Raw genomic sequence first — 23,107 nt, forward strand, 5'->3', positions numbered from 1 at the left:
TCGTGTCCTGAACTTATAGATCTTCTATTTGAGCTAATCTTTTTTTCAAAAAACGTTTTTTGAAAGTGAAAATGGTCAAGTGTAAGTATGAATAAGAGCTTGTGACTAAACAATAGCTACGTTGGACCTGACAGCAACGACGTAAGCCTCCAAACATTGTGTGTGTGTGTGTGTGTGTGTGTGTGTGTGTGTGTGTGTGTGTGTGTGTGTGTGTGTGTGTGTGTGTGTGTGTGTGTGTGTGTGTGTGTGTGTGTGTGTGTGTGTGTGTGTGTGTGTGTGTGTGTGTGTGTGTGTGTGTGCGTGCGTGCGTGCGTGCGTGCGTGCGTGCGTGTGTGTGTGTGGACTAATTAACAGGAGCTTAGGATAAGACACCTATTGACTGTACGTTGTACATTACAACACTACAATAGTTCAGGGCCACGGTTGGATTTGGTTTTCTACTACTAATTACTGTACTTCAAGACTTTGTTTTCACAAGGGGGTAAGAGCTTGTTCTCAGCAGCTGCTATAACAAAGCTGGATTGACGCTGAATACAATTAAGCATCATGAACATAAGGGATTCTCACATTCTGTATATACTTAACTTGTTTACCTTCAAAATGTGAGCTGCAAGTTCCTAATGATTATTTTTTTGCCTAAAAAAGGTCTCGATTCAGATCAACCAATTACAGAGCCAAAGGTCAAGTGTTGAGGGTTTCAGCGGTTAGATGTCTGAAAATACAATTGAATCCAACATATTAATAGAACAGATCATGGGTAACCAAACAGACCAAAGAAGAAAAAAAACATACATTTACATAACACTGATGATCGTGCTGTCAAATACAGTAAGTCCATGAAGCTATGAAATCTATGAAAAAGTTTAATCTGCAACAGTTTTATACAATATGTCATGTGGTGGGGGGTCCCTGCATCGTCTCTCTCTCTCTCTCAGCTAAGGGGTCCTCGGCCTGAAAAACGCTGAAGACCCCTGCCATAGGTGTATTCATCAGGAATGGGGGACAGTTATTTCATTTCAGTGATTAACCACCTACCAAGCTCACCTGATCAACACATAACCCATTTAGACCTGGAACGCATCTGTGTCACTTTAGGTTTCTTTGGCTATTCAAAAATAGCAGATATACAAGCTCATAGCGCGGCACCGAGTGCCGCGCTACGAGCCGCTAAATCATGCAAATTATTGTTTTATATTTTTTTCAGAAAAACTGTTAGGATTTAGAAAATGTTTAAAGCGGCCTCAGGTCTTAATGGGTTAAAATGAAGATGAAAAACAAAAGGCCTTGTGATGGTTTCAGTAAAATACACAGTCAAAGAAATAGCGTTAGCATAATTGAAGAAAGCTGCTTCTCCACTTTTTATTGGGTATGGTCATGCATTATGTAGCAAGCCTGAGGTGGAGGATCTAACACGAAACAACAGGGAATCTGTGATGTGGGGGCCGGCCCCAACCCGCTGAGAGATTTTTAAACAAGTAGGAGGACTAAAATCAATTGTGGTAAACATAGGGTGCTAGTGTAGACTGGAGCAATGTGTTCTCTCGTTTTTTTTGTTTTTCCGTTTTAGCAGTCTAGCAGCGGAGTTCTTTCTGTCTAAGCTGCAACCTTTCAACAGACCTTTTAGCAAGGCCTGTACAAAGAGCATTCCAGTAGTCCAACCTACTGTGAATTCGATTTTAAGCGTCTTCCGAGTTAGGAATGGTTGTAATATTACTGAGAAGAATCTCCCATTATTTATATGGGATTTAGGAATTAAAATAACTAGGGGTGCAACAGTTAATTGAGCTATTTGATTGAATCGATTATAATAAATAATTGATTTGAATACAATTATTTTCGAAAAAGCGAGCTTGCAGATCGGCTATTTTTGCTATTTTTGCATGACACCGGCTTAAGCGGTTAATTGATTTGGTCAATTGTATTTGCGTTGCTTCGTTGACATATTGCTTCTCAGTTATTCAATGAATCAAAAAAGTAATCGATATGATAATTGCTAAGAAAACTATCAGTAGCTGCAGCCCTACTTAATGGGACTGAGAATTGAAATCGGAGACTAAAATAACAACTAGGCTTGTTACTTCTGTTTTCGTCAAGGAGGTCAGGTTGCCAAGTGTTTTATAGAGCTCATCCCATTTTGCTTTCGGGCCAACTAATACAATCTCTGTCTTATCCTCATTTAATTTAACAACATTATTACTCGTCCATTTATTGATTTCAGACAGACAGACCAGGCGGCCAGGGAGCTTAAGTCAAGAACCAAAACAGATGCCTTATTAACATCAGTGCTCATCACCAACCATCTTAGTGAGAGCAGTTTCCGTGCTGCAGTATGGTTACTGTAGCTCTGAGACCTTTTGAAAGATTGTTCTTATTTAGAAAGTAGTTTACTTGGTTGAAATGAACTGAAATGAAAACGTTTTCAAGTTAGATTAGAGGTTTCACATCAGCAGTTTTGAAGGCATCATGGGTCGATCGATGTCCGTTGGGAAGGCATGTCCCTGCGGTTATGCAATGCCCGTTGTACACAGCTTACCCGTTGTCAGAGTACCCGTTGTACCTGTTGTCAGAATATTTAGTGTAGTACCCGTTTTATCATGACATCAGCGATCTCCATATATGGGCATAAGATGCACAGAATCAGACGATCACAGACAGATACAGAGATCTTTGGTTCCCGACAGCCGTTAGAGTAGTGAGGCACAGTTCTTGAGGAGTAGGGGCTTAGCCATCTCCAGGATGTCCAGGTTTGGGTCCAGGGACCTGCCCAAGCCCTCCAGCACCATGATAGCAAATACAACGGATACAAAATTACTCTCCAGCTTCACCTTGTGAGTGATGAGAAGGCCAAAGACCCTGCAGAGTAAATCAGCCACTTTAATCTTTCCCAGTGAGAGGGTGTTGCTGAGGGCGTGGTCGACCAGCTCTGCCATCTCCCTCTTGAACCTGGGCACATCCTGACAGTCGTTGGCCCTGGCATGATGCAGGATGAGCTCTGCAACCCGTTCCCCCTGCCGTAGCACCACAGCGGTGAAGACGGCTTTGAGGTTGGCCAGGTCCCGCTCACTAAGCTGGGCCACGATGCCCGCGTCCAGCAGAACCAACTGCAGAGGTTCTGACTGCGGTCTGACGCTCACCACCACCGTGTCCCACAGGTCGGTCAGCATTGCCTTGCCCTGGGTCTCACCTGGAATGCAAGCGCCTGCTCGGGGAACATCCCCCCGATGCCGGACCAGGATGTTTCCAGGGTGAAGGTCCCCGTGGACAAAGTTGTCCACAAACACCATCTTTAGCAAGGTTTGCACTCCCATCCTGGCTATTCTCCGCTTCACCTCCGGTGGAAACCCAGAGCTCAGGTAGTTGGTTATGGGCTCACTGTCTTCAAAGGTTTCCACCAAGACGGCCCTGGTGACGAATGGACGCAACGGAGTGGGGAACTTGACGGAATCCACGTCCCGGAAATTTTCTCTGAAGCGCTCAATATTCCTAGCTTCAAAGCGGAGGTCAATCTGTTTGGTCATGAGCTTTTCAAACTCCTCTACAATCTCTGGCAGACTGAGCCATTTGAGTCCAGGCAGACAGTGGAGCAACTGGCTGCCTGCTCTCATCAGCAGCAAGTCCATCTCCACCTGCCTCCTAACGCCTGGGTGGAGGACCTTGATAGCCACTGGTATCAAATGCTTCATGTCTGGGTGGCTGCCACCGCGTTGGCTCCCCGGGGGGTCTGCCCCCTGTGGAACGCTCATGTCCTCAAGGCCCTCCCCCTCTCCCTTCTTCTTCCAGAGTCCCCACAGGGATATGGCCATTCCCCTGAGACCAGGGATCTCCCAGGCCTCCAGTAGATCCTCTTCTCTCTCCATCTCCTCCAGGAGTGTCTGAAATTGGAGATCTTGCGCGCTGTCCACCCTGGCCCCGCCTCGGTACACCTGCGCCACACAGCCACAGCCCACCGGCTCCTTGCTCTCGAACACAAGCAGCTTCCTCCAGCCCTCGCCGAACGCCCTGCAGAGGCGCCGCTCGGTGTGGTCCCAGGAGTGCGGGCGCACCTTAACGTGGAGCCTCGAGAACCGCTCGCAGAAGTCCTGGGAGAAGATGTCCCGCCGGCTGCTGGCCCATTGGCCCAGCTTGATGAAGGTAACGCCGGAGGTCTCCGTCAACCACAGCAGGACGTCCAGCCAGCAAGACGCCCAGCGAGAGGAGACCCGAGTCAGGGGGTAGAGGAGGAGAAGGGGGGCGAATCTGAGAAGCAGCACCAGTGCCCGGAGGCCGAGGCGCAGGAAGAAGACGAGCTTGTCAACCTGGGCTACACGTTTCTTCCCCGTGGTCTGTGGTGTGATGAGCGCTCCCTGGCACATGGCCATGCAGGGAGACACATTCACTGCACCCCAGCAGAACAATGTCATCTTAGGGATCTGGGTCAGAATGTAGCCACGTTGGAACAGATGTGTTCTCGGACGATGGAGCCGTGTGAATCGTGTAAACGCTCTCGCTTTCTGAACAGTGGACCTCAGGTTGAAGATGGATCTTGCACCAAAGGCAGCCATTGTCACGTGAAATAATGGCATCTCGGGCACTGAAGCAGGTTGATCCTTATGTTATAATCCTGCGTTGCAACTGTGCATCAGTGGTGTGTATTGAACGCGCCTGTAGGGGTCACACATGATCTTACCTTCGCTGTAACAAATAGTAACATTAAGTTACCTTAATATCCCACAATGCTACAAGTGTGAACTGCTTAAATATTTATGGAAATTATCATGGATTGTTTTCAGTCAATGTAGATCCAGCTCATCATATAATGTATATGTCATGCATTCATGATTATGGTCTTTTTGCGGTATAACATTGTTTAACCGTTAAATATAATGCGCATTGTGGATGTCAACATTAGCGTGACATGACATTAATTCAGCTCCGGGTTCGACGTGATCTGGATAGACTAGTGCAGTACCCTTTGACAGAGTACTTGGAGGCCAAGTCTATGACATCAGTACTATGATGTCAGTACTATAACGTCAGGCATCTCCATACTTGGGGCAAAAACCGAAGACAGATACGTAGAGAATCCTGGAATTTGTAGTTATATCCAAGTTCAAAAGCATACTTCAAAATAAACCATTTAAACCACGGAAAACCCTATATATTGTTTTGACAGGGGTCCTCCAGGAACGAAAATAACAGGTCACTGCCTCTATCACTCTCTGCCACGTTGTCTTGCTCAGAGGCACAAAAAGATTTTCCATACTATTACAATAATACTATACTATTACCATAATACTATATTACCATAACACATGACCTATATGTGTCAAAAGGATCAAACGTAAAAAAAAAAAAAAAAGAAGAAGCTCCATAGCTTATTTCCATTGTTGTCAGGGTTGCCAGATCTGCTTATTATAATTTCCCCGCAAGATTTGATTTGAAAATAGCCGATCTACAAGCTCACAACGCGTCGCATCGCGACGCGTTGTGAGCTTGTAGATCTGCTATTTTCAAATAGCTGATGTACATGTTAAAGTGCTCATGTGGCCCATAGACGCTTCTTTTGGGCTGGTTTTCCTAGACCTGGTTGCTTGTTTCTCTCACAGAATCTGGCAACACAGAGTGTGGTCCTTAGGGTGCAAATGTGTGTGTAAACTGAGTGTTTGGGGGGAGGGGGTAGCAGAGACATACAGAAAGATATGATCAATAATACATACATTCATACAATTTCAATGTGCTACACAAGGAAAATGGCACAGAACAACATTGGTACTGTAAATGGCTCTGTCTACACGCAAACTGTGCTGGAGCCAATTGCAGAGGGAATGGTATGATGTAACAAGCTGGAAAATTAAGAGTTGATTCGCTGTACACCTTTTTTCTATGACTTTTTATCAATTGGAATTGGGGGGAGTATTGAGTCAAGTCCAACATAAATTTGTAACTGTGGTGAAAACAGGACAATTTGCCGGTGAACATTGAAAACCAGGACATTTTAGTGTTTTACAGTTATTTGTCAGGACTTGGGACACGGAGCTTGAAACCGGGACAGTCCCGGACAAACAGGGATGTCTGGTCAGCCTATTTTAAAAGCTCCTCTCCATTCTATTTCCATTCAGTGTCATTAAGCGGGTGTGATCGCTTTTAGATGCCTCAGTCCTCAGTAGCCCACATGTTAATGCATACCCCAAATAAACAAGTACAGACATCGCTCGCTACAGCGTTAAACTAGAAAATGCAGCTCCTCTGAGCCCATATCTCCGTCAGGCCGGGTTGCCGACCCAGAGCTGTGTCAGCCGTGGGATGCAGCCGTCAGAACACGGGGATGCTGCGGAGGGAAATGGAGTTCGTACGACAGACTGCAGAAGTCAAAGCTTTTTTTGAAGGTGCACTGTATAGTAACAATCAATTCCAATTTGGGGGTGGTTGGAATGTTGCGTTCATGAGATATGGTGCGTTTTTTTTTGTAAGAAATAGACGCCTTAACAGACGACGTCACACTGATAAGAAACAGTATGCGCGCGCAGGTCGGCAGCAAAAAAAAACACCGCTCATAAGATGCAATGTAAAAGTGGTCACAGTCTCACGTGTAAAAATGCATCCCATCAAACTTTCAGATGCTGTTTTTCTCCCAGTGTGGAGGAATAATGCTTAGGATTTTTACTGTGATCTCTCGCTCTTGAAATATATAATCCTTGGTTTCTGTTGTGTGTAAACAATAATAACAATTCAAAGCAGTTGTCCTCAAAACTCCACCTCCAGTGGCTGTCATAAGAACGGAGGGAGCGCTCTATGATCATGGCACCAGAAACTGCTTGGCTCGCGCAGCTGCAGCCCGTCGAGACTAATTTATGCTCCATCCAGCGAAGGTGTCGCGCGCAGAGAACGGCCGAGAATAGCAGATCTCCAAGCTCACAGCGGTCGCATCCGTGACGCGGTTGTGAGCATGTATGTCAGCTGTTCTCGGTGCGCAATACCGTTGCGCAATGAAGTATATATGTGTCGCCAGGGCGCACCCCACTAGCCTACACACAGAGGAGGTTGAATGAACTGAAACAAGCTCACCCCAAAACAGCAGGTTTGGGGATCTGTTGGGAATTGATTACATGAAACAGTCACCTGTGTGTCCAGTCTCAATGTTTGTAAACAAATAATTGGTCTATAGGCTCTGTGATATATTGTACTCTGTGTTCGACTGAGAGTACTGCACTAACATGTTCTATGATCGACTGCTCATGCCTGTTCATTCATTCCTACGTTCTCAGTAAACTGAAGCTGCTGCTGCTACAAACTACTCGCAGGTGTGTTGTCCAGTTATTATTTTAAAAAACCCAATCAAAACTATAACATTGTGTCAGAAGTGGCCGGACCTTCACTCAGTGCACGCCGATCTCACAGAGTTAAAGAACCCAATCAAAACTATATCAGGCTCCGCCCACAATGTTGTGGAGGAAATTACCTGTTTGACGTCACTTGAGCACGAGACCATTTATGCCTAATTGGTGAAAAACAAACGGTATTGTATTATTTGTGGCACCTCTATGGGTGGAAGTGAAATCACTTTTGGTTCTGCAGGGGGACCTCCCCACAAACTTTGGAAGCCAATCGCAGACAATTGGAATAGAATTGGAATAGAATAATTTGTGTGAATGGACAACATTTGTAGGAGTAGTAGCAAACATTTTAAAATGAAGGAAATGTGAAATGTTGGAGAATCTTGTCAGGCGGAAATGGGCTTTATTTTATTATCTATATTGTACAACCTACGGTTCAAGAGTTATAGGCCAAAACGTGAAGTGGGCTGTTCTAGCGCCACCATGTGGCCGATTTGGGGGAAAAAATGTGGGGTAGAGAGGTTTTTCCTTGGCCATCTGGGAGTGTGTGTGCAAAGTTGGACACTGATCGGTTTAGAGGTGCTGGAGATTAGCTGTTCACTAGTCTGGGAGGCATTGCCTCGGAGTTTGGACGGCGGGGGCGCGGCCACTGCGTTGTGATTCAAATCAACAGCCAATGAAGAAAAGGGGGCGGGATCCACATGCAGTGGGTGTTGCATCTAAATAGGATCGACGGGAAGCAATTTCCCCTTGAGAAATTTCGGCCGCCATTGTTGTGTACTGCTGTTTGCCTCTCGTCTGACTTTTTAGACGAGTTGCACAGCTCCAGACCATAGACTGTATAAATGAGATGGACAAACCCCCTCCGCTGCTTTCTACAGACCGAAAATGAATCCTTTGCTGCAGACTGTGGCTCCGCCATCTTTCACTACGCGTCAGAATGAGTTCAGACCATTATTGGTTGGGTAACTTGTCAATCAAGAGCGGGGGGCGGGGAATGAATGCTATTGGTTGTGTAGCGTGTCAATCAAATCATCCCGCCCCTCCTAGAGAATAGCCTACTTTATCGTCAATTTTATAATAAATAGAACCATAATTTAGCAAAACGCATATCCTGATGATTGAAAGGAGACTTTAAACTAGCGACTGGAAGCATATAGAATTTATGACAATTTTTATTACAGTAAGAAAATCGAGTCTGAAAGTTGGTAAAAACCCATCGGCTTGCGTTAAAATAAATTCTTTCTGAACTCACAGGTCGGCACGGGTGAAACAGCGCCTCTCGCTGGACATTTACTAAACATCCGGGTTGGCCTCATAGTAAATATCTCAGCCTTGCCCCTTGCTCCAGACCGGTAAGAGGCGTGTCCGCTCAGATTCAGAGCGTAAATTACATCCCGCCCACAAATCCCAGGGCTCTGGCCCAGAAGTTCCTCGCCGAGCCGGCGAAAACTTCTGGGAACTCAGATTAGCTGTTCACAGACACGGTCACACTCAGACGGACAGGGGCGAAAACAGGCTGTTCCGGCCTGGCAGAGATAATGACTTGTGGGTAACAAACAACCCTGTAAAAGTTCCCTCAAATTCTTTGAGACACACATACAGGTATTTCGGGGCGTGGCCAAGTCCGGCATTACTTCTTCGGGTGAAACAACACAGCTTTCACCATTGGAATTGCACTACCGAACGAACACGTTGTTACATTTTATGGGTTTCTGTCGTCATAGCGAAACATATGGTGAAGTATTGTAGTGCAGCTCATTGCAACAACCACCGATCTTGTGAGAATTTAAAACGGGGCCGCCAAATATTCTAAACGTTCTGTGGTTCTACAAATAATCCTAGTCTTTGAGACACATCAGAGTTTTTGCCGGGCCAAATAAAGACATCACGTGACGTGACGTTGATTCCCTTCTCCTATTCGCTCATACTAAGACATGACGTATGTCAGAGCTGCCAAGTCTCACCCTTTGAGAGTGAGAGTCACGCAATTTAACCTCTTCACACGCCTCGCCACGACTTGCCATTTCACACGCTTTTCCCCCCTCTCACTACTTTATAGTATTTTTTTAATTTAATTATATATTTCCATAACGTATTGCTTGAGGCTTGCCGTTGTGGGTGATATCCCCCCCCCCCCCACTTCTGGGACGAAGAAAAAAGAAAAAGAAAATACCCCCGAGCAGAAAAACAGCAACCGGGTGGAAAACGGAACGCTCGTCCTAAAACATACTGCCCTATTTTTTTCGCGGACCGTGGCTGCTGGATTAGACCCAGGGCGAGGGTGTTTTAGGACGACGGTTCCATTTAGGTGCGTGATGATTTGGAGAGAAGGACCGATGTTTCCTTTTTGCTTGATATTGTTTGATGGCAAAACAATCATGACTGATACACATGAAAGAAGATCCTTCACAGCTAATAGAGAATTTTACATTTTAAGAATCAGTTCAGAATTGAATGAGTATATGGCTAAAGTCAAATGTGAACCTCTTTCTGCTATAAATGTGCATCCACTGCGCACCGTCGGTCGGCTGCAACGTTTCCTTTTTGCCACACATCTACACTTCATGGAGTACATTTTTTGTACCGAATTAACCAAATTAAAGTAACAAAAAGCAAATTTGACACATGCGTCCCTGATTAGTCTCATCAGGAACACGTGCGTCCCTGATGAGACTAAAGTCTCACTCCTAGATTTCCCTGAAACTTGGCAGCCCTGCGTATGTGTAGGCAGAAGAATAGAAAGAAATGATGCCAACTAGGCCACTTAATTACTACAGGTTAAATACTATACTATACTGTACTATAAGTACTGTATGTGCTGACGCATAATGCTGTACAGCATGTACGCTGCACTTTGGTACTTGCGTGTGCTAACAGCACAGCCAAGAGATACTGTACAGAGATAAACCATTAGCAGAGAGTTTTGATCAGAGAGACGATAGAGTCAGCCATTATTCATCCCCCTCTTTTTGCCTTGCCGCGCCACATTAGCCGAGCACTGTGCTTATGTAATTGTGCTTGGAAGAGAGTGTTTTCTGGCAAGGCAGCGTGTTTGCGGGCCGCGCTGATTAACACGGTCAAATGGCAGCACATGCCAGTGCCAATATGCTCGTACTGTAAGTCCAGAGAGAAAAAAATGGTCTTTATACTGATCTCCCGGCAACCCCCCCCCGCCCCGCCCTCGCCCATCCCCCTCACTATTCTCTGTTGAGCGTTTTCGGCCTCTTATAGTCATCGCATGCATGGATTAACTCTAAGCCAATGTTGGACGCAAAACACACTGGCAGCAATCTTCTCACTTTGGACTCTTAGCATGTTTTCTGCTGGCGAGGAGATTTACTCTCTCCGCACAGGCCAGTTAAAACATTTAGACGAGTAACACGGACGACATGCTTTTATGACTACCAGACACCCGCTACCAGCGCTCCGTGCACTCCTTTGGCTTATTCAAACAGATGCTTTATGTACGGGGTGGAACAGAGACCAAAGCTAACAATCCGGGAATGCTTTAAGATGTGCTTCACATTATATCTGCGTGTTTGTTGTGCATCTTAAATGAGACTCTCTAAGTGGAGAGTTTCGCCAGGAGAATCACACAGCACAAATTGGCACAACACTCGCGGCCGCCTAAAGATAGCTTCTCGCTCTCTCTCTCTAAGGTGCATTTCACCGCCCTCCGGGGGAGGTGCCAGTTTTCTGGCCGCATAGTCTCTCGTTCCGTGGTTTGTCAACTCTCGGTTCTCAAGTCGGCGCCAGACGGAGGACTTTAAAAGCTTTTTGTCGCGGTGACCGCGGGGACACTTGCTCGCTGCTTGGCGGGCGCTGCACGTAGATCTGCATCTTCTGTACTTGGCGGCAGTAGAAGTACTCGGATGTTTTTCTTAACCCATTAAGACCTGAGGCGATTCTTAAAAAAAAATCAAAATCCTAACAGTTTTTTGGAAAACAAAAAAAATCAAGATTTTTCAAAAATAGCAGATCTACAAGCTCATAGCACGGCACTCGGTGCCGCGCTATGAGCTTGTATATCTGCTATTTTTGAATAGCCACAGAAATCTAAAGTGACACAGATGCGTTCCAGGTCTTAATGGGTTAAGTAAAAGTAGCAATACCGCAATATTATCATACAGTGGTTAGCACTTGAGAATGGCAGTAATACCATCTGAGTGCCTCTGTGGTGCCACTGTGGTACCACCACTACTTGGTGGTGCCGCATTTGACACCTTTTTTTAAGGTGTAGTGTGGCTGAACGGCCACCATGTGGCACATGTGAGTCCATTAACTCTACAGTACAGTATTAGCAACAGGGGAAGGGTGAATGCATTTAAAGTTAATGTTATTTTTATTTTTTGTAAACATAGAAAATAAGGGAATGAGTCCTTAGGATGAATTGAAAGTAGCAATTATTTCTTTAAACACAACTGTGTTTCATGGTGGAAGAAGTGCACAGACATTTTACTTAAGTAAAAGTAGCAATACCACAATATAAAAATATATAACAATTTATATCTGCAGAGTAACTAAAGTTTTCAAATAATTGTAGTAGTGGAGTAAAAGTACACTATTTGCCTTTGCAGGCGTTGTGGAGTAGAAGTGAAAGTACACTAATACTCCAGTACAGTAAAAAGAAAACACTTCATCATTTTCCCCAAGGTTCTATGGAACCCAAATAAAATACTCTATTACAACTAAAAGGCCTGTGTTCAAAATGTTACTTAGCCTAAGTAGCCTAACTAGTAACTAAAGTTTTCAAATAATTGTAGTGGAGTAAAAGTACAAATTTTGCCTCTGCAGATGTAGTGGAGTAGAAGTAAAAGTACAGTAATACTCCAGTGAAGTAAAAAACACCTCAACATTATTCAATAATTTCTAGGCGCCCCAACTTGGAATCAAACCCTGCTCTGCAAATTTTAAGGCCATCCTCTACTCCACTACACTACTGGTACAGTGATAAGTCTGTGGGGTCAGGACGTGTCTCCTTCTCTATGTTCTGTGCACTACTCCTTGGAAGGTCAGAGATAAAAAGCATGCAGCTCCCAAAGCTGCTACTGTCTGAGAGCAGTAACTAGTAACTATAGTAGTCAACTAAAAGCATAATATAAACTACTGTCCGGCATAATTATATTGTTTTAGAATGTGAAACAGAGTTAAATGAACACAGGAGAGTATATTGTACTAACTAACTAAGGACCCCAATTTAAACAAGCCATATGGCTTTCTTATTCCTATTTAGCAGCCAGCTTCCTATTTAGTCGACCTTGGATTTGAACTGTACTTTCATGTGCTCTTTGTCTGCAAACTTCTAAATAAAGTATTCAATCAATCAAAAAACGTTTCATGGTTGGAAAAACAGAGAGAGAATGAGAGTTTTCATCTGAAGAATTGCTGGGATCCACAGAAAATCTTTGCTATCAGTCTGTCTGTCAACGACATGCAAATTAACTGGTTTAGCACCTTGGCCAGGGTCTTTTGTTTGTCTCTAGCACTTCATTGTCATCACAATGGACTTAGAGCCCAGGAGTTTGCCCTCCCCCCCCACACACACACACACACACACACACAAGCACACTTTTTCAATTGCAGTTTGTTTTCATTTGATTTTAAGTGGATTTGCTAGTTTCATTTTTAGCTTGTGAAAAGGCTTAGTTTTAGTTGAGTTTTTAAATTAGTTTCAGTGTTAATTTTAGTTGTATTATTGTAAGGGTAGTCAGGGGCAATATTCAACAAGCTCAGAATAGTGAAAATGGCAGATCTACAAGCTCACAACACGTTGCATTGCTACAACTGCTGTTGTCATCGGCTGTGTGGAGACAGAAATTAAAACTGATTCAGATTTTTTGCTTAATCATTCTGAATCAGCTTTGCTTAATCATTCATCAAAAGTTATGAAAGCTCTAATGAAGGAACGGGACTCAACTGACGTTGACAGAGAAGCATCAGAAAGATTCATCAGACTTACAAACATCCCATCAGAGAGAATTTGATGCATTTGGGGTTGACCTTAAAAATGCAGTCGATGCCCATAGTACTGAAGACAGAGAGAAAAACTCTAAAAATGTAATGAAAACAAAGTGCAATTGAAAACATGTAGTCAAACAAAAATACAAATGTGTGCGTGTGTGAGGATAAAATCTCTGTTGATTTATCTCTGAGAGGGTAGCCTAAAAATGTATGTATCCACTAGTAAAGTTACTCTGGTTTGGTAACAAAATGTAAAGTGCGTTATAAATAAAATCCATTATTATTATTATTATTACTCTCAGAAAGTAGCAGCTTTGGGAGCTGCCAGCTTTTTATCTGACTTTCCAAGGAGTAGTGCACAGAACATAGAGAACGAGACACGACCTGACCCCACAGACTTATCACTGTACCAGTAGTGTAGTGGAGTAGAGAGTGGTCTTACAAGTTACAGAGCAGGGTTTGATTCCAGGTTAGGGCGCCTAGAACTTACATGTGCATAATGTTGAGGTGTTTTTTTACTTTACTGGAGTATTACTGTACTTTTACTTCTACTCCACTACAACTCCACTAAAACATTTTAGTACTTTTGGTACTTTAAGTATATTTTGATGCCAATACCGTTGTACTTTTACTCAAGTAACATTGCACTGTTACAGCTGGAAGTGTAACTACACCTGCAAAGGCAAATAGTGTACTTTTACTCCACTACTACAATTATTTGAAAACTTTAGTTACTTTGCAGATACAAATTGTTATATAATAAAACATACATATTAACCACTTTAGCCCTATGTTATACCACAGCCATTTGAAAATAGCCGATCTACAAGCTAGATGGGCTACTTTCAAACATTGTAGAACATTAGCTTTTGGTAAGTATATTTAAAAATAAGTAAATATAAAATAGAGTATTTTTATATTGTGGTATTGCTACTTTTACTTAAGTAAAATGTCTGTGCACTTCTTCCACCATGAAACACAGTTGTGTTTAAAGAAATAATTGCTACTTTCAAAGCCCACTGAGTGCAATTTACCAAAATACTTCTTGATAATATAACCCATACAATTATTTGTTTCACTTCTCAACAAGTTCAGCTTCAATTGCAGCCTCTGTTGACTGGAAGCAGCCCTGTCTCAAATAGACACAACATGCCTGTGTCTGGGCATTAGTTGCTCTCTACCGCCATCTAGTGGCACCACAGAGAAAAAAGCGGTACCGCAAAAGTAGGTGGTACCAGAGAGGCACCAGAGGGGTGCCACCCCTGACATTCTGAAGGTACAACCACTGTACTCTTCTACAAGTAAAAGTATAAGAGTACTGGCATCAATGTATACTTACGTATACAATATCTACAAGCTGACGTCAAATTGAACCTTGAACGAACGTGCAACACATTGGAGCACGTCACCCATTTTCCACCTTTTCATATAATTGGTCCTCACTAATGCTCATTAAAATATGGTACCATTTTTGTCAATTATAGGTCTTTGTCTTAGAGGAGGGCTTGGGACAGTTCAGGAAACCGCCTACCAGTGACATCATGGGTAGGCAGGTTTTGGTCATTTCATTTTGTATTAATGCGAGAACAATGGCTTCTCTTGTAGCATGTTAACTTTCCAGGAATGGAAAGCCTGCAGTTTCCCTCATCGATAACACTGGTAGGCAGGTTTCTGAACTGTCCACAGCCCTCCTCTGAGACACAGACCGAGTAAAGGTACCATGGTAAAATGAGTATCAGCGAGGAACAATTACATGAAGATTGAAAATGGGTTAAAGTGCTCCTTTAAGTGGTCATCTGAATCTTCAAAGTGAAGAGTAACAACTAAAGGTGTCAGATAATAGGCTCTATGCACAGCAGCCATATTGGGAATGAATTGGGCCCCTTCCTTACTTCCTTTACAGGTGTTACCAATAATACTAATTAAGGCTCTGTTCCATTTAGTGTGGCATAGTGGTTGTCTTATTTTCATGGACCCCCATAACTCTGAGAGTGTACAAATGGAACCAAATGGACCCGTAAGGGTCCATTTGGTTCCATTTGTACACTCAGAGTTACACACCCACCATAAGGGGCCATTTGGTAACCAAAATGGAGTGTTTCTAGTGAGCCAACATGCACAACATCAGCACCCTGACCAGAATGGAACACAGCCTTCATTAGTATCATTGGTAACACCTGTGAAGGAAGTAAGAAGAGGCCCAATTTCTTTCCAATATGGCTGCTATGCATTGTAGTGGAGTAAAAAGTACATATCTTCCTCTGAGATTTAGTGGGGTAGAGGTGTAAAGTTTCACAAAATGGAAGTACTCAAGTAAACGTAGCTCAAATTGGCGGCGGCTTACCTATCTGACCTTCAGGAGGGATCTGGGTTTTTTTTTTTTTTGCGACCGTCTGCCTTTTGTACAATGACAAAAAAACGTTGTTCAGTTGAAATAAATGAGCCTGTCTCCCCCCCCTCCCCCTCTCTCTCTCTTTCTCTCTCTCTCTCTCTCTCTCTCAAACACACACACACACTCACTCCCCTCCCTCTGTTGTTATTTGCATTAGGAATCAGCATGCTCATTCCTCCCGAGGCCATCCCCAGAGGGAAGATCTATGAGATTTATCTCACCGCTCAGCGGAAGGAAGATTTAAGGTGGGTCTCTTTAACACCGCCTAACTGGCAGTCTTCCCTGGAAGCCGGCAGGCTGTTTGTTCTGATGCTCTTGCTAGTCCATTAGGAAAGGCTTAAGGTTGTGTGTGTGTGTGTGTGTGTGTGTGTGCGTGTGTGTGTGGCGGTGGTGCAACAGCGCTGTGGCGCCAGGGGGAATGTAAATAAATAACATGGCCTTTTTTTTACCAGGATGTGCACTATTTAAGTTAAATGAATTGTTTGGGAAAACCACTGTTTATCTGCACGCACTCCCGCTCCAGCCTCAGAAGGCACATTTCACGTAGCACGCTGTGATAGCTTATTGTTATTATTCTGTTTTATCATCGACCACTTGGTTGAAGTCAATGAGCTCAGCAGGCCTTTGCTTTTAATTTTCCTCATTTATTTATTTATTTCGCCCTTCCATCGCAGCTCCTAGATCAGTTGCAGATGACGGTAGGCGCCGCAACTGTCGATTACTTTCTTGGCGATTATTCTATCGATTATTTTTCCCCTTAATCGAATAATCGAAAATAGCAGATCTGCAGCTCACAATGAGCCGCGATGTGGCGCTACGTTAGCTTGTAGATTGGCTATTTTCAGTATTGTGAAGAAATGTGTTTTTCTTTATTACTTTGGATATAATGAAAATAGCCCAAAATAGGGATAGATTATTGACCACTTAAACTCGTATTCTGAGGGAAACATTTTGCAGAAAATAGCAGATCTGTTTGCTATTTTCTGCAAAGATATATCATGTAGAGCGAACACATAAAGTACACTAGTATAGAGCCCTGAGGGACTCCGCTCAACAACGTATGGGGTTCAAGTGGTTAATCAATGATTTCATTATTACATCATCGATTATTTTATGTATAATTTATTCGTTTGATTAACTGTCGCACCCCTAGACCACAGTATCGCAGCCTGCATGCAAACAAAAAGGCCGGTGAATTCTTTCCAATGCCTCATTCCATGAAACAATGGTTCTCAAAGTGAGGTCCTTAGGGCGGTTTCCAGGGGGTGTCCCCAGCAAAAGCAGTTAATACAGCATCACAATCATTTTAACCACTTTATCCATGTATATGTTGGCTATTATAAACAAGCTCACAGCGTGTCACTTCGTGCCGCACTGCGTGCGTGTGCATCTGCTATTTTTGAAAATAAGAAAATATCGAAAATGTTTCGGAAAAAAATGTTCACACAAATCTTCTCTTCTGGGGGGTCCCTGGCACAAGACATTTTCAGAGGGAGGGATCCACCTCCAAATATATGTCAATTTGGGGGTCCTTGACATGGAAAAGGTTTGAGAACCACTGCCGTTTAAAGCCCTGTTCTCTCTTTCCCTCCTCCCTCCGTTAACCATTTAACTCGGTGGCCCTCTTACCCATGTGCCTCTGCTTCCCCCCCCCCCCCCCGCCACAGGTTACCCTTGGCGGGCTGCCAGACGCTGCTGAGCCCCATCGTGAGCTGTGGCCCTCCGGGGGTGGTCCTGACCCGGCCGGTCATCCTCAGCATGGACCACTGCTGTGACGCCTGCCCGGAGAACTGGGCCGTGCGGCTCAAGAAGCAGAACTACGAGGGCACGTGGGAGGTGAGGCGCCCACCCACCACGTTCCCTTTTTGCGGGAGTCCAGGTCCCCCGTGTGTGGAACTTATAGATCTGGCAACACAAGCCACATTCCCATGAACCCATTAAGACCTGGAACGCATCTGTGTCATTTTTAGATTTGAGCTAAAAAAGCATTATTTTACACTTTGGCTATTCAAAAATAGCAGATCTACAAGCTCATAGCGCGGCACCGAGTGTGTGCACATCTTTGAATATATGTCTTTTAAAGCGAACATTTGTAACTCCACTCTTTGCCTCTGGGGGTCCCTGGAACTAAATATTTTGATATGGGGGTCCGCGGCAAATACATATACATTTTGCGGTCCTTGACATGAAAAAGGTTTGAGAACCACTGACATAGCACCATACGTTTTTTTTTTTTTAAACTGTTTGGATTTAGATGACATTCGTAGAATCGGAACCTCAGGCCTTAATGTTGTTGTTTTTTTAAAGTACTTAGATGATTTACGACGTGAGCTTGTAGATCGCCTGTTTTGATTGATGGATCGAATACTTTATTACAAAGATGGAATAACAGTACAGGTAGTACAGTCAAAGGTTACGCTAGAAGGATAACACAAAAAAAACCTTGGGGCTTGTTTCCATTGTGGTCCATTGTACTCAATTCATCAGTAATAATACATACGGGAAAAAAACATATTGGAGTAAAGCTTAGTAGAATCATATGATCTACAAGCTCAAAACGCGGAGTGAAGCGACGCGTTTTGAATGCTTTTGTGTGACGCTGTAGTATGATCAAGACCTGGATCGCATCTGTGTCACTTTAGATGTCTTTGGCTATTCAAAAATAGCAGATATACAAGCTCATAGCGCGGCACCGAGTGCCGCGCTATGAGCTTGTAGATCTGCTATTTTTGAAAAATCTTGAAAATATTTTTTTTTTTTTTTTTTTTTAGAAAAAACTTTTGAGAATCGCCTCAGGTCTTAATGGGTTAACAAAAAAAACACAAAAAGTTAAGATACGGAGATAAGAGGTTTCTGCCCGATAGCAGAACAGTGCTTCGATGATTGTACTTGGGTTACTTTCCACCACAGCCCGGCCCAGACTCACCCCGCTGCTTTTTTTCAAAGGGAAGAACTGAACTTTCAGGACTTTGCCTGGAACTCCGGCATGAAAGAAAGAAAAGCAGTGCAGAACGCCAGCCGGCGGACGTGCTTTGGAAGCGGTGATTCCAGCCCAAGCGCACGTCAAAACTCTGAAGGGCTTTTATTAAACCGGCAGTGCGGGTTTGTTCCTGTTGGGAAGGAACAAAAGGCTCGCACGCAACACCCGCCTGGTCTCCGGCCGAGTTGCTAAGCAACGTGGTTATTCTTTCTCCGAAACCGGTCGTATTTTGTTGGTTCTCCGGGCAAATTACCGCTCCTCCTCCCCGCCACTCTCCTCTGAGTGCTCCTTGACCCATCTGTGAACGTGGCTTCCAATTAACCGACGTCTCCCAGTTTGCCGTCTCTATGAAATATACATAAAACAGTTCCAGAAGTGCATGACGGTTCCACTTGGATGCTGGTTAGAACCATGATTATTTTGTTTGGTTTGTTTATGTACAGTTAGTGTGCTTAATACCATTGGGGGGAAATTAAACAAAATATATTTACTCAAGGACTGTACTTTTCAGGTACTTTTACTTTACTCACCTTTTTTGGATATTATACTTCTACTCCACTACATCTCAGAGGCAATTATTGTACTTTTTGCTCCATTACAGTTATTTGAAAACTTAAGTTGCAAGTTACTTTTCAGATTATTATTATTGTTATACATTAACCACATATTCTTTGAAAAAAGCCAGATTTCTTTTTTATGCTGCCATTCATAATGAGTACTTTTACTTTGTCACTGTATGTACATTTTGATGCCAGTACCTTTGTACTTTTAGTCAAGTTTACTTGACCAAAAAATTGGAGTACTACTTCCAACACTGCTATGCACACATGTGGGCACCTACACACACACACACACACACACACACACACACACACACACACACACACACACACACACACACACACACACACACACACACACACACACACACACGACACACACACGACACACACACACACACGACACACACACCAACAAAACACCCATCCCTGCAATCCGGAGATTGGAAAGGGCTTTGGAGTGTGAGTAGGTCCTCTTTCATGTTCGATATTGTGCATAAATTATTCAGCCTGGCTGCGTGTGGTGGTGGTAGGGTGTCTGTGGGATGGATTGGCCCTGTCTGATGCAGAGGTTAGACCAGCACTTTTAATCATCGGCCGGCCCAAATATAGCCCAGCGGCCACCACAAGACCAGGACAGGGCCAGTTGTACAGATGAGCATTGGTGGAAGCAGTGCTCACAATTCTTTACTTAAGTAAAAGTATCAATGCCGCTTTGATGTAGAAATGCTCAGTACATCCAACATCCGGTTTTAAAAATGTACTTGGCGTAAAAGTACAAAAGTATTGGCATCAAAGTATACTTAAAATACCCAAAGTTATATTTAAGGCTGAAGCGTGGTTCATGGATGTTTTGTAAACTGAAGTTGTCAAATAATTGTAGTGGAGTAGAAGTATTAGTATTGATAATTGGAAATGCTGCAGTAAAGTAAAAAAATAATAATAAAGAAAAACTCAATTGCACTTAAGTGTAGTACTTGAGTAAATGTACTTAGTTACTTTCCACCACTGGAAAAGAGAGAGAGAGAGAGAGAGAGAGGGGGGGAAGAAGTAGATTTTAGGAAATACAATGATAAGAGGTACGAGGGGATATTGGAAATGAGAGAGTGGTTCCGATAAGGAAAAGAAAGATGTAAAGATAGAGAAAGAGGCGTAGAGAGGAGAGGAGAGAAGAGGAGTGGAGAGGAGAGAAGAGGAGAGGATGAATTGCGTGTGGATATTGAGCGGCAGAGTAATTGAGCCACATCACGCTGCAGCTGCAGTCACCGAAATATTAAGAAGATGAAAAAGTGACACTGGGCTTTGCGGTTGCATAGGAAATGAACGGTGTCGATACTAATTCCATCGAAGTGAATTGTGTCTGGTTGAATCGATGGCGGAGGGAGGGAGGGAGGGAGGGAGGGGGAAGCTGACGGATGCTCGCCGGGGTGCTTGGCAGGAAGGGAGCGCTCTCTTCAGCTTGATTGGCTAATGGGACGAGTCAGTTAACCCTTTAAGACCTGAAGCCGATTCTACATGTCTCCTAAATCCCAACAGTTTTCTGAAAAACCTATGTTTCTATATCAGTGGTGCTCAATCTTTTTCATGTCAAGGACCCCCAAAATTATATGTATTTGGCCGCGGACCCCCATCAAAATATCTTGTTCCAGGGACCCCCCAGAAGCAAAGATTTGAGTTAAAAATGTTCGCTTTAAAATAATATATATTCAAAGATTTGCACACATTTTCACGATTTTTCAAAAATAGCAGATCTACAAGCTCATAGCGCGGCACTCGGTGCCGCGCTATGAGCTTGTATATCTGCTATTTTTGAATAGCCCAAAGTGTAAAATAATGCTTCTTTAGCTCAAATCTAAAAATAGATGCGTTTCTATAGGTCTTAATGGGTTAACTGGCATGATGGGATTTTAGAGAAAATGTTGTCACCTAGGGTCCCCAATTTATCCCCATCAAATTAGACTGGCGGAGCGTCGTCAAAATGATCTGATAAAATTGTCCCTCGCTGTGGCTGGGAAGCGATGCTGAGTCGGCCTGGTTTGCTGGCTGATGCATGGGCTGACACGGATGCTGCGCTCGGTGTTCTTTTCTGCGAGACAACAATGCGAGACGCGCGGCGGCACGCATCGTCTAATCCATCTTTCATCTCTCGTTGGCCAATTAAAGAGCTCGCTAGTTGCACCGCATGCAATAAAAACTCAGCTGTTCCTCCAAACGGGGTCCCGCGGCCCCACTGGCGGGCCGTGAGGATACCTGCAAGTGGTCCTCCCAAAGAATTGTCAAAACACGTAAGATTTTATTGATAATATGACATTAGGACACCTACTGCTTGACAAGTAGCCCTGCCCGAAGCTCATAAAGTGCAATATCTTCCCCTCTTTTAAGTGGGGATTCTCTGCAGGAAGAGCGGGAGATAGAGTATCTGGTTTCTGACGTGGGTATATAGGACATTAAACGTGATGGATGGCAGCTTTAACCCATTAAGACCGGGAATGCATCTGTGTCATTTTAAGATTTCTTTGGCTATTCAAAAATAGCAGATCTACAAGCTGATAGCGCGGCGCAGAGTGCCGTCCTATGAGCTTGTAGATCTGCTATTTCGGAAAAAAAAACGTCATGCAAATATATTTTAAAGTGAACATTTGTAACTCAAATCTTTGCTTCTGGGGGTCCCTGGAACACAATATTTTACAAATGTTTAAAATATATATATTCAGATTTGCACAAAATGTTCACGGTTTTTCAAAAGTAGCAGATCTACAAGCTCATAGCGCGGCACTCGGTGCCGCGCTATGAGCTTGTAGATCTGCTACTTTTGAATAGCCCAAAGATATCTTAAAATGACACAGAGATGAGTTCCCGGTCTTAAAGGGTTAAGACTAAGAGCGGAGTGATTTGGTAGGCGAAGCTTGAAGTTCCTCTTCTCTATTTGTGAACAAATTCAGAAGGCTGACGGAAATCCCTCACATTCAATATTTACTGGATTACCATTCCTCTTTATTTCTCTGTAGGACCATCCTTTCTTGCCAGGAATCTATCGGAGTCTGCTTTCATGTCAATGGAGCACCTCGTTCATGCATTATTTAGCCAATTGATGGGGTGTTCTATAAGACTGTGTGTGTGTGTGTGTGTGTGTGTGTGTGTGTGTGTGTGTGTGTGTGTGTGTGTGTGTGTGTGTTTATATGTCAGTATGCACTAAGCGTACCACAGTGATAAGGGAATTTGAGGCATGTACAAAGCATTGCCTAATCCACACCCGAATTCCTAATCCAGATGTATTCACATGCACACAAATAACTGAAAAGCTTTTCATTATACGCTACTTTAAAGGTTTCATGACATTCAGTTTTACAACACATTAAAAGTTTTTGTTATGGTCCTTTAACTGAAAATTCCACTCTAGTGAGCCATTGCAGGTGTTTTTCTCTCACATTTCTAAAGCCTTTTCAACTGCAATGAAAAAATAAATCTTTGCCTCCGGGTGTCACTGTTGAGGGATTTTGCCTGTCAATCATCACCTCAGCTCCGCTGCTATACCCACCTTATGGCTCTGGCTAGGCAACCATCTACTTTTCCACCTTCACATGTGTCTCCACTTATAATAATCACAAAATGTTTGCCAGTTTTCCCCATATTGTAGCCAGTCGGCGGCGCGCATGGAATACCTCGCCCCAAAACACAGTCGCCCGGGGGGCAAATCCGGCGGTATTCACCTGGTATTCCTAAACGTAACCTCAGTAAACTATGCCTAACCTTATTCCTAAACGGAACCTAAGTAAAATGGTGCCAAATCCTAACCTTATTCCTAAACTTAACCTCATTGAGGCAATTGTACGACAAAGTAAGGCAATCATTAATGAAAGAAACATTAAAAAGTAGAGATACAAAGTTGAAATGTAGA

General features: G+C 43.6%; 2 protein-coding genes across 2 annotated transcripts in view; one reads left to right on the forward strand and one right to left on the reverse strand.

Annotated features, from left to right (window-relative positions):
* unc5a (unc-5 netrin receptor A) overlaps positions 1-23,107 on the forward strand; it is a gene marked incomplete at its 5' end in the record, with an annotated part of 423,634 nt that overhangs the window by 365,374 nt on the left and 35,153 nt on the right. The window contains 2 exons of the mRNA XM_084040981.1: positions 15,827-15,914; positions 17,337-17,505. Coding sequence (XP_083897107.1) covers positions 15,827-15,914; positions 17,337-17,505 — 257 coding nt within the window. The remainder of the gene's footprint in view (positions 1-15,826; positions 15,915-17,336; positions 17,506-23,107) is intronic.
* On the reverse strand, positions 2,685-4,541 carry LOC311065643 (putative aarF domain-containing protein kinase 2; the record flags this gene model as incomplete). Its single annotated transcript, XM_084086087.1, has 1 exon — positions 2,685-4,541. One exon carries the CDS (start codon positions 4,539-4,541, stop codon positions 2,685-2,687), a length of 1,857 nt encoding a protein of 618 aa, XP_083942213.1.

The sequence above is a fragment of the Gymnoscopelus microlampas genome (assembly GCF_963454915.1).
Source record: "Gymnoscopelus microlampas genome assembly, chromosome: 18".
NCBI classification, from domain to species: Eukaryota; Metazoa; Chordata; class Actinopteri; order Myctophiformes; family Myctophidae; genus Gymnoscopelus; species Gymnoscopelus microlampas.